This window comes from Parus major, chromosome 1 (assembly GCF_001522545.3).
Source record: "Parus major isolate Abel chromosome 1, Parus_major1.1, whole genome shotgun sequence".
Taxonomy (NCBI): Eukaryota; Metazoa; Chordata; class Aves; order Passeriformes; family Paridae; genus Parus; species Parus major.
In genome coordinates this window covers 72399326-72411815 of record NC_031768.1, presented here as the reverse complement: position 1 = coordinate 72411815, position 12490 = coordinate 72399326, and the positions used below count along the sequence as shown (strand labels likewise).

General features: G+C 35.6%; 1 protein-coding gene across 1 annotated transcript in view; it reads left to right on the top strand.

The window, feature by feature from the left end:
- DDX10 (DEAD-box helicase 10) overlaps window positions 1–12490 on the top strand; it is a 158887-nt gene that overhangs the window by 9764 nt on the left and 136633 nt on the right. Inside the window, exons 7-9 of the mRNA XM_015640809.1 lie at window positions 670–796; window positions 1983–2145; window positions 3431–3515. Coding sequence (XP_015496295.1) covers window positions 670–796; window positions 1983–2145; window positions 3431–3515 — 375 coding nt within the window. The remainder of the gene's footprint in view (window positions 1–669; window positions 797–1982; window positions 2146–3430; window positions 3516–12490) is intronic.

The following is a 12490-nucleotide window of genomic DNA, read 5'->3' as shown; positions in this document are numbered from 1 at the left end:
CTCCTGTAATTTCATCCTCCCAAGTGTCCACCTTTAGAAAAGTAATTTTGAATACCCACGGTCTATTTAGGGTGAAGTAGAGGGGCTGTAAGAGATGAGCATTTAGATGTGTTTCAAGGGAAAATATCCCAAGGAATTTTTTTGTTGTTGTTTCATTTCTGCTTTTAAGAACAGAAATGTGAGTTCAGATGACAATTCAGAGCTTTAGAAAGTCACTTTGCATCTCAGTATAATCAGTAGAAGTACATCAGTGCTCTCTTTTTGTGTGTGATTAGACTCTGCTTTGACATTGCCTTAAGCACAACTGATGCTTTAATAGGACTAATAGACAAAATTGCATTCTAAGTCAAGGCAATTTGAATGTCGCTGCTTAGACATGGAAAGCGTTTGCCTCGCTGGAAGTAAATGTATTTAGAAGTAACGTCAAAAGTCATCTGTCCCTTCCCACTGGCTTTTAATAAGGGAATTGATGTAGCTTTCAAATGAAGCTGCTAAGACTTGTTTCTCAAAGTGGGAGAGCTTTTCAGCCTGATTACTTTTCTCCTTTTTCTGAGTATGTATTCTTGGCTTAGACATTCTTGGCTTAAAAGAAAAGTGAGACATTTCTATGATTTATCTAAGTGTACCTTTTTGGTGTGGTTTTCTTTGTTGTTTTTATTTCTTCTTTAGTACCCCAGCAACTTTGGATCAGAACTATGTTGTCTGTGAGCTTCAGCAAAAAGTAAACATGTTATACTCTTTCCTGAGAACTCATTTGAAAAAGAAGAGCATTGTGTTTTTTGCAAGCTGTAAAGAGGTATGTTTTTGTCCCTCCTCCTGCCCCAGAATTTTGAAACTAATAGAATGAAGATATTCATATAGATGTCAATGCATCAGAGAGGTGAGATTGTGGACAAAACATCACCTACTGCTGCATGTCATTCAGGGCCTGGCTTCGAGGCAGTTCAGTGACCCAGGCTCAATGCAAGAAGGTTCTGGAGACCTGAGGGTTCTCAGCCATTTTTGTTAAAATGCTGTTAAAAATGAATGCTAAAAGTTGGTGTCAGTGAGGCCCTTTTGATATGCTTCATAGTTAGCTTACAAAGTATTTCAGTAATTATAGTTGCTTTCCTTACAAGCTTTTAAATCTACATGTTTGAGAAGGTGTGATTATGAAATAGTACAGGCCAAGGTTTTTCTTACTTAGCAAGTAATCCTTCAAATACCTGCTTGTATCAGTGTCTTGGGACCATTCTGTTGTAGGTATTTGCATGTGTTTGACACAGGTATTTGTACCTATAACTACTGCACGTATCAAGTATTTTACAGTGCAGGTATTGCTTGCTGGTATTCTACAATAATAGACCATTTTACAATGACCTACTAAATATTCATTGCAATTCTTTCACTTGTGCAAGAAGTTGCAGTATTTTTTTGAGTACACTGAAGTGGTTGGATTAGTTGTACAGAAATTCTCAGAGCTGCAGCTGTTCCTGCAGTATACACAGTTTATGTAACTACTGTCTTAAAAAGGTGCTAGATAGCTGCCTGCTGTAAAAAAATGCTGCATCATGGGTACTATAGGTAAGAGTAAACAGGCTATTTTATAAGAGAACCTGTTGAAACTTGAAATAGTAAACCTCAACTGTAGACTGATTTGAGTTGCAAGTATAAACACCTCCAGTACTGTCTAAAAGAAGTGCTTCTGATGGACTTCATACGTTGGTCCTTCACATACAGCCTAAGTACTCATGTCCTAAGTTCTTGATGTTACCTACTCTGGTTTCCTTTAGGAGATGCTATCAAAAGGCATCACCATCTTTTGCCACAGTTGCTTTTGTCTTTTAGTACCTGGTTGTATAACAAGGTCTCAACATCTCTTTTCTCTGATGTGGAGAAATTTTTAATTTGATGTGCCATGTCAGTTGTTATCTGTAATGTATATGTTGTTAACATGTTTAACAGTGGATGGTAATTCTTTTCCCCCCTGATTTGTTGGGTAGGTTCAGTATCTGTTCAGAGTGTTTTGTAAGCTTCAGCCTGGTCTTCCTGTCCTGGCACTCCATGGCAAGCAGCAGCAGATGAAGAGAATGGAAGTCTACACTTGTTTTGTTCGGAAAAAGGCAGCAGTGCTTTTCGCTACAGATATTGCAGCTCGTGGCCTGGGTAGGTACCCACAGAAGCAACACCTAAACCTGTTGAGGCTTTATCAGACTTTATACTCTGAAGACCGACCCAATTTTTGAAAAATGAAGCTGTAGTTTGCTTAGGAGCTCAAAATAGAGATGCTTCTTAGTGTTCTGCTGTCCCTTTACTGAAGAGGCCTGCTTCATCTGTTCTTACCTTTTCTTTTTATCCCAGAGAAACATGTGTGGTATGGTAACAGTGATGTATTTGTTTACTATATGCTGTAAGGCAAGATTCTAGCAGTTTTAAGTATTTCTGATATGCCTGTATCCTGTGGGTTATTCCAAAGGATATGAAAAATTGCTAACCTACTGGTATGTGGAAATGAAAACCTGAAATTTTAAGGTCTGTTATACGAGTGGCATTGTAGGACTGCATCGATAAGGAGACAGAAAAATAAATGCGGGTAAAAAGATACTTGTTTTTTCTTTTAGTTCTTGGAGGCATTTAAGTACAACACAGGACTTTTCAGGAGTCCAGTCATTCTTTGAGATAGCAAACTATTGTGCAAAATGTGAGATTTTGTCACTATGTTACAAAAAGAAAGAAGGTGCTCTCAAAAGTGAAGTCAGGAATGAAAACTAGTTCTCATACCTTCTATACTGCTGAAATCTCACCAGTGACAATCTAATTTGGGTATGGTTAGTTTGGATTAGAGTGTGGGTATAATTCTGGAATACAATGTAGCTGCAGATTTGGTTTGGAAGTAGCACTTCAGTTCAAAGCATGCTGCTGCTGAGTGAAGTGCAGCAGTTAGAAAATGCTTATTATTAATACCATTCACAGTCAAGGTTGACTTTTGTCAGGTTTGGTCACCCCCTCCCATCTTTGAGGGGGCTGTGGTATTTATGTGACAGCTGAAGTGATGCAGTCTGACCACAGCTAACTTCAGACCCCAGTGATGGAGGATATTAACAGTGAGGGTGAAAAGTAGGTCAGATATTGTTACGTAATTGTTAACCATAGGGTGTTTTATCATCTGTGCGACAGAAAGCATGTCTATTCTTGTCAAGTGTGAAATTATGTTGAATTCTTTGCACTGTCATAATTTAGGAAATGAACACACAATTAATTTAACTTTCTTTGATGAAGAGAATGATTGTTTATGTATGCTAATGCATGCAACTAATTTCATTTTTATTTCAGAAGTTGCACCTAATGTCTGTAAATGGGTCCAAGTGTTGGTTCTTACAGGAATTAATGCTCTTGAATAGGAGGGTTTTGAGTCCAGTGAACTTATTTGATGTATATTTTCATTACACAGATTTTCCAGCAGTGAATTGGGTCATTCAGTTTGATTGTCCAGAAGATGCAAACACATATATCCACAGAGTGGGAAGAACAGCCAGGTTTGTTTTCACTTTTCATTAATATTTTAATGTTTAAAATGACATCACTGTAGGGACAGATCATTGGCTAAAGACACACTTGAAAAAAATTAATATATAAATTATAAAGAAAAAGGCTGTTATCACTAAAAGACCCTTATGATTAGTTAAGAGTAATGATTTAACTTCATAATTTCTTAGAGAACTTCAGAGACTTGTTACAGCAGACAAAAATATCCCTGATGGTTCCATCTGATTAAGGAAGATGAATAGTGAGAAAATAGAAAAGCTTTTTCCCATGGCAGGATTACCTCAAAGGATGAGTTGAGTGTGTTTGTGGGTGGAAAAGCTTGTTTTGCCACTGACATTTATAGATAAATAAGATTTTAGACCGTGGATCCAATTTCTTTGTGTCATTGAAGACTCTTCAAAAGAATGGAAATATTTCTTCCTTATTTTACTTTGGGAGGAAGGAATCAAATGTTAATTACAGGTTAAATTTTTAATTTTCTTAGTCTTTTGTGGAATTATATTCCTAAGCATAGCTTTGGTTAAAATATTTGTGGCTAAGCCCTTTATGATGGAAGATACACTGTTGAAAACCAGCTCCTTCATCTCTGAAGTAGGTTTTTAAGTGAAACAGAAACTGTTACTGCATATAATTCAGGAGATCAAAAACCTCATGCAATTATCTGAAGGATGAAATGCAAGACCTAGCATTATATCTTGTCTCTAATTTAATTTTTTTGTAGTAGAGCTTGCAATATAGGCAGTTGTCAAACCTAATGACAGAGCAGTTGCTTAGAATAAGATTTCAACACCATAAGAATTTGAGATCTGTGTTTCTGGATCAGAAGGCTTTAAATTTTGGTCACTGTACAATGAGAGTACACTTTCAGCACTCTTTCAAAATGTAGTTGTTTTAGCCATGTTTTCATTGTAATTGGTAACATTTCTGCCCCATTCTGTCTCTCTGGTCTCCATTTTTCTACAGTAGTAGGGAATGATACATTTTTAAATGACTTTGAAAGAAACCTGTCAGTGAACAAAGCCAGTGAATGTTGTATATAATTAGATAAAACATGTAGCTATTTTGCTAATTCAAAATTTAGATGTAATCTTATGCATACCAATTGAGAGAAAAGCATATAGGCTTGCCTATAATTCTGTAATATTTTCTTTTTTTGTCTTTCTTTTTATTTTAGTCCTGTGTGGCTTCCACAGGCAGCTCGTAATCTTGTCTTTATGGCACACTGTTATGATGGAAGGAAAACAATGTATTTGGCACGATGTAATTGGCAATGTTTAGGATACAGTGTTTAGGTGCTTTTTCTGAGTCCTGTCTCTCAGTTAATGCACTCCCTGGAGTTGTAATCCTCAGGCCTTTTCCCAGTCCTCATTAGGAGCTGAGAAGAGCAATTGTGAATAAGTTTAGCATGGGGAAGCAGCTCCAAAGAGGTGCAAAGACAAACAACTTCCCTTTGTCATAATGCTCTTATTCAAATGTCACACTGAAAGGACTTTAGCCTGGCAACCTTTAGGGTCTGTCTTCAGTGGCCTCTTAAGTACAGCCTTCTGTGATTGCTCCAGGGACAGATTCAGACAGAAAATTGGGGCAGTGTCTGTCTCACTGGCTGTGGGCTGTGCTGGATGCCTTGCTGGATGTAGATTACATTTCCTTCTATGTGAATTTTTCAGTAGAAAGAGACCTTACAGAAACCAGAAGTAGATCTGAGCAAGTTGTGTGAGCTGGAGGGTGTTGACTGATAGTGAAAGTAAATTCCTTCTGTAGGAGAAGCTTCATTTTTCCTAATCTGATATAAAGATGAGTAAGTTTTCTGCCTATACTGGGCATTCATTTTGAAGAAACATGGCTGTCTCCATCCTTAAGGTAAAACAGTCCTGAAAGGAAGTTTGTTTAAGAAACTTAAAAAGCATGAAATAAATATTTGAAATAAATGAAACATGGGAAGTGTCTAATAATTTAAAGTAAATACTGTGCAATATGTAAATATGCTAATGCAGTTTTTGATGTGGGTAATTAGAATGTACTTCTTGTTGAAATCTGAGTGTTGAGTAGGAAGCTCCACTTGTTTTCAATAGCTACAGTTCGCATGAGAAACTTGTGTTTCTTCTAGAAACTTGATGAAAATGAACTGAACTGCAATTTAGTAGTCCTCATTAATGAGGTTAGAGATAATTCAAATTTTCATGGGTTATGAAAATATAATTGCACAGAATGAAAACTAAATTAAATATCTCATCTAATTAAGATGCTGTGTTAAACTGTAATTAAAACTGGGATGCCAAATACTGTTTACTTTTGAAGTCAAATTATTTTGTGATACGAAAGTAAATATGAAAGGAGAGAAATTATGTTGGGGAAGCAGCTGGAAAACTTTTGACTAACAGTCATGTCATGACCACATGTCTTAAAATTTTGCAAAGCTTGATCTAAAACAAGAGGTAACAGTTTAGTTTTAGGTGGATAAGGCCACTGTGTTCCCTAAGAAACATTTCATTTGCATTTTACCCCGCTGAAGAACATAAATTGCAGCTCCTGCGTTTTTAAATTATGGTAAAGTAAGATCAAGAAAATCTGGGTGTAGTCCAGTAATGCTTTTACTTTATAGTAGAATTGACATATACTGAGTGTGTTTTTTTTTTTTTTTTTAATAAACTTGAAAGGTATGCTACAATTGGAATGACTGGAAGCTGTTTCTTCCAGTTATTTTCAAAGACTTAAATAGTTCACTGACAGAATTTCTGAAATACTGAGAATATCATGGTCAATCCAATAAATACCTTTGGTGTAATTTTTGCCATACAATTTCTTAGAAAAGTCAGTTGTTTAAAACACTAGATTAGTGTTTCCTGTGGGATTTAGTTTCAAAAACTCTAAATAAAAGCTGCTTGTAGCAATTGCCGGCAAAAATAACTTCTTCTGGCTTTTAATTTCTATTGATGCCTTCTGTTCTGTAAAATATGAAGCCTACAGTTGAAAGTGTTCTTTGATGAATTTTGTGAAACAAGTTACAGTGCCACTAGGGGACAGCAGAAGATAATAATTTTTGAAGCACCCTGATGCTCACTTTTTTCCCCAACTGTTTTTCCAAACATAATGTCTAAGTGGTATGGCATGAAAAATGTGTATAGGGATATTTTTCATCCAGTCATGATTGCATTGGTGAGACAGGATGCCAAAAAGTTTATTTTATCTTTTTATTCATGCATAAATACCTTCAATTTTGGATGTACCTATATCCTGGCAAGTCTCAGTAATTAATTTCTTTCTTTCCTGGCATTACATTCATCCCTCCACTTAATGTTTAATTTTTTTCTTTTTTTTTTCTTTTTTTTTTCTTTTTTTTGCTTCAGAAGCAACTATTAAAAACTGCTGCTTGAGTTTAGTGATTTTTCTGTCATAAGTCTTTTTTTAAAGACACTGACACTAAAATGTTAAAATAAATATTTTTGTTCTGCAGTTTTTACCTGTGATATATCCAGAGCTGTATAAGATTTGGGTCTGACTGGCTCAGACTTCTGATGGTATTTAATCCAGCCTAGCTGGTTAGGTTTCTTAGGTGCTTACAATGACTTAGGAAAGTAATTGTAATTTTGTTGTTGTCATTAAGCATAGTGTGCATACAGGCATGCTTCTTTTATTTTAGTAAATTGTATTTCTGACAACAAATGGAGTAATAAAGTTGCATCTTCCCAAAGCAGAATATTCTGTTACCTGCCATCTTTATAGCGACTGGTATGATGCTTAGACCCTAAGAGGTATGACTGAAGACTTTTAAGAAGAATGTGTATTTTAATTCTTTGTGAATATTGGAGAACACATACATCTGTCAAATTATGGACAGGTGAAAGGAGCAGGTTGTAGAATGATCTTACTCTGTCTTGTAGTGTAAGCTTTGTAGCTCATTAATGCTCTTTGGGGCTCTCCTTAAGTAATTGCACATTATATGTGTGAAAGTGAGACTAATACACCTTGAGACTAATGTGGCAATAAAACATTTCAAAATGGAACGACTTAATAGCTTCCACCTTTTTCTATGGTGGAAGCTTGATTTTTATTTATTTTTTAAATTTGGAACAGTATTTCAGGAATATGTATCTTGGGTCCTGAATAATCAGGACTTGTTTTGATTATTTTCCTATTTTTATTTTAAGGCCAACTCAAGCACTTTTAATGTTGTTTAAAAATAAATGCTGTATTAAGACCATCTCATATAATACTGCAGTCAAGTCATCATCCTAACTCAAGTAAAAATAGCTGCCAGTGGAGGTCACAAGACATTGTTGACACTGCATCTAACTTGGAATTTACTTTATTAAATTCTCTAAAATTAAACACTGTATCCTACTTACATTCTTGGTAGTGGCCTCTGATGCTGCAGTTGTACTGACCGGCACTGTGTTATCTGCTAGAATTCTCTTCCTAATGGAGTGGTAGGAATATTCCTGTGTGCTGAACGATTAAGTGGCCAAGGTTATTACCTGCTGACCTGAAGCTGTGCTGTAAGCTGGAATAACAAAATAAATAAGCACGTGTATTTTAGCTCAGCAGAGTGGACACAGCTGCTGTGGGGAATGGATTGCTTCCAGTGTAGGCTGGAGGAGTCAACAACCTCCCAAGGCCTTTTGAAATCAGTTTATTCAAAGACTAGCTTGATAAGATTGGTGAGCCACAAGAACCAGTAATGTCTATTATTTCATGTGACCAAGACTGGCAAGCAGGGACACTCATGCAGTGTGACTGAATGTAGGGGATTATGGTTCTGTAGTAAGAGTAGAATCCAGATGATTCTCTGAACTCACCAGCAGATGTAAATGGGCTACTTCCCAGACAGAAAAAGGATATTGAATGGTCAGTGGTAAAGAAAAAATAAACTGAATCAATCTCTGACTTCATATCAAAATTTACTGATAATTTTTTGGGAACACCGAGCTATGGTCTATGCAATGGAGAAATGGAAGTGAACAAAGCATTGGAAGTGGTCTAAAGCAAAACCAAAAAATGAAGCTGGTTCACGTTTTGTTTTTTAAATGCTCTGTGGGCTGTCAAACTGTTCACAACTCATTGGAAGAAGCTATTTTTCCTGGTTGAGTTGAGGACTCAGCAGTGAACATGGGCTGTCTGTTGCCAGCCAGTTGTGAATAGTCAAGACACTTTCAGGTCTTGTGTAATTTTTATTGGGCTGCTTTGGTAAGACTTGCTGTAGATGGTACAGCACAGTTTCAGATTGCAGTGCAAACAGATATCTTGCTACAGATTTGTTGTTTTAAACAGAAATGCATATTACAAAAAGAGGCCATTGATCATGTTGATGGGAAAGAAATTCCAATATGCATTCATTTTCTGTGCTTACTTGTCATTTAAAAAAACAGAATAGCAAATCACCTTATTATGAAAGAAACCTGGCAGTGTAAAAGTTATGATAAATGGTAAATAAAACTCTTTCTATTCCTGCCTGGAAAAAGAATGTTTTCTTGGTTTGAAACTTAGATTTCACCAGTTCTCATTATGTCTCAAGGCCCAGAAGGTAGGATGATTGGAAATAAAGTTTTGCCTAAATTTACCCTGATATTGGAGACCTAAAACTGATACTTTGTTTAAGAAATATGTTTAGAAATAGTAGCTTATATAGTCAAATTTAATGGTTGAATTTTAAAACAAAATATGAATTACTCTACTTCTGTGGAAGCCCTTAGGGGTAGATATGGATATTAATTTCTCTTTGTTAAAGGATAGTGTATGGGTGAACAGATTTATTTGTGATGTGTATCAGATTGAAAAAGATCTGCTCAGAATAAAACTATCCATTCTCATATGTTTTGGATATATTTTTATAGATGTTTTATATTGTTCCATTACAGAAAAAAGTGCAACACAGACAAATTCCTGCATCAATTGAATTTTTTTTTCCCTCACTACTGTAGTTATTAAAAAAACAAACTGGAAACAGTTTAAAAATTAAATATAAATTACTTGCTAGAAATAGTAACTTGACTCACTCTAACTTTTTTCCCTAATCCATCTTATATTAAATATCATTGTTAGGTTATTAGCAAATAATTCACTGCCATTTCTTTCAGTCTTTGCAGGGGCAAATCTTTGCTCTGGGATGATTGTCTAGAAAGGAGTCTGTGTTGTTTTTTGTATTTTGCTCACCAGTTTTTCCATGTGATGAAATCTGGTTCTTGATTCTTTATAGAAACAAGATTATGTGCAAAGACTTAAAGAACATCAGTTTTGCAAAATCAAGTAGTCCAGATTATTTCTGTTCTGTGAAGGGTGTGAACAGTGTGTAGTGAATAAATGATTGCTGTACATAGTGAATAGCTTGGCTTCACAGGGGAAGTAATTATTCAATATTTTTGTATTTATGGTTTTGCAAGTATGTATGATGAACAAAGGGTCCATCAGAAGAAGAGTGAAAATACGTAACTATAGTGAGTGTATCATCGTGCACATGCAAAATCAAGTACATTTATTTGGATTGGTTTTAATATTATTCCGAATTCCTAACTTACTGACCTTAATGTTTACAGGAGAGCAGTCTATTGCTTGCTTCTGGTGAATCTCCAGATTTGATCTGAGTCAAAAAGAGGTAGTTGAACAGTTGATCTGACTTCCCTGGTGCCTCATTTCCTTTCTCTGAAAGGATTTACTGTGGAGAGTTTCTGCAACAATAAAGTATCTGAAGGCGGCTTGTTGGCTTGGAACGCAATACTTTTGGGAATGGGCTTTGATTTAAGCTCACAGGTTTTGCAGTGATACCTTACTTCCTTCTATGTCTTTTGACAGATGAGATGACAGCATATGTTGATGCTATCCATGCTGGCCCAGTTAGGCTAAAATTAGATCTTTAATGAAGTCAACCCAGTAAAATCCCATTCAAGTTACAGATTTAAAAAAAAAACACAAAATACTTTTTTTTTTTTAGTATGGTGGTGAATGTATGATGTCCAAAGTATAAAAAAAAATTACACGTACGGTTATGTGTGGTAAATACCTTAGAAAACATTATCACTTCCTGTATATTGCATTTTCTGTAATGGGAGATATTCCACTTCAGGAAACTGTTGTGCAAGTATCTTTATATCTGTGACCCTTCTCCCCCAAATTTTATGATTATCTCATCATCTCAGTTTTCTCCTTTACCAGTTTTTAAAATAGATTATTTTTTCTTGCCAAACAAAGCAGAAATATACTGCCTTTAACACTGGAAATTTGGCATCAACTTATGTCTTCTGAAATACAAATGTTAGGGAAACATGTTGTAATACATCTGTTTGAAACAACCTGTATAACATTTCCTATAAGGTCTGCATATCCATCCACCTCATCCTTACAGTTTCCTTTCCATAACTTTTTTCCTACTGGATATTTGCTTTTACAGCAGAACACGGGTGCCCGATAACCATCATGAGATGGTTCCCATTCCTATTTTATTTTGTTATGACCACAGCTTGTATGTCACTGACAGTTAAAATGTGGTCCATTGGACTGAACCATAAGTTAAAATGTAGGATGTAGAAGTGCTCTGAATGTAGGCAGAACAAGCTTAACTCTAGCTGCATGGCCAGGTGGAATTGATTAACAACCACAGTATTCTTTCATTTATTGCCTTTGTGGTAATGGTAATGTTGTTTGCTTTAATAGTATTGCCTAGGGGTATATACAGTTGTTGACTGGATCTGATCAAGGATGGGTTAAGATAGGTTAAAATTAGGCAACAATTGAATGTCTATTTGGCCTGCATGAAAGCATTTTTAACTCATCCTGTCTTCACTGGACTGTTGCCATTCTATTTCTTCATGTTTGATACCAGCTGTTGGCTCAGGGTAATTTTTAGCAGAAGTTTAAGATAGATTCTGTCATGGTGCATAAACTATCCTCTTAATTTTAGTGGGTTTTTTTTTTTTTTAATCAAGTGAAGCTATTTGGCAACACTTCATGTTTCTTTGCTAAGGAAATGGTGTTCTGAACATTTTTAAACCATTTTTCTCTACTTGTAATTAGCTACTACCACATTGTCCTAAGTAATTTATCCCACTTCCTTTTTGTCTGCCTTTGGCACTTGCTCTTGATTGTAGTCATCTTTCTTTTTCTCAACTGCAGTCACTGTAAATATAACCCTTTGCTTTATAGCACTAATGATGATTTTCACAGCTTCCTGCTTGTAAGTCGTGATTGAGTTGCAGAGAAGTTGTTTGCCTTTTTCAAAAATATTGAAATCTGCAGACTCTAGAGAATAAGGCAGATATGAACTAGAAGTGATTTTTTTTCCACAAAGACTTTCTGCAAGTAAGATGCAATTGTCCATGGACTTGGAATAAATTGCATCTTGTACCCTTAGAGATGGTTAAGATCACAGTGCAAAGATGAGTCCCCTCTCTGGTTTCTTGATCATCTTGAGGAGATGACAGGATATCATCAATAACTACACAGTCCAAGAAAGTTTGATTACTTTCAAGTTTTTAGTTTTCTTTTCTTCAGCAGAGTCAAAGTGCATACTTATTGAATAATAAATCATCAGACTAAATTAGCATTTTAGGACAGATGTTTGATTTTGGCGATGATGGACAACTTGAAGGCTGCAGTCAGCAAGAATAAAGAGAGCTTCTAATATTGTCTCATCTGCAGAAGTAGTCATCCTGCTGAAAAACTGCAGTAACCAAGGTTGTTTCTTCACTGCTTTATCGTCTGTAAAGGTTTAAAGATTTTATATGTGTGCTGAAAATAATTAGAGATGTTCCTTTGTTTGCTTTAGTGGAGAACTTTATTCCTGTAGGATAATAAGGGATGTTATTTTCACCTATGTTTTAGGCATTGTAATGGAAACGAATTTTGAGCAGATCTAACTGTTCTTGTTACTGTTTATACCAGTTTTTAGTAGCTTGTCCTTTCCTAAGATTGCCAGTATGGAAGCTTTTAGTATGAAATATGTAAAGGGAACTCTTTGGAAAACTTAAACTTTCCA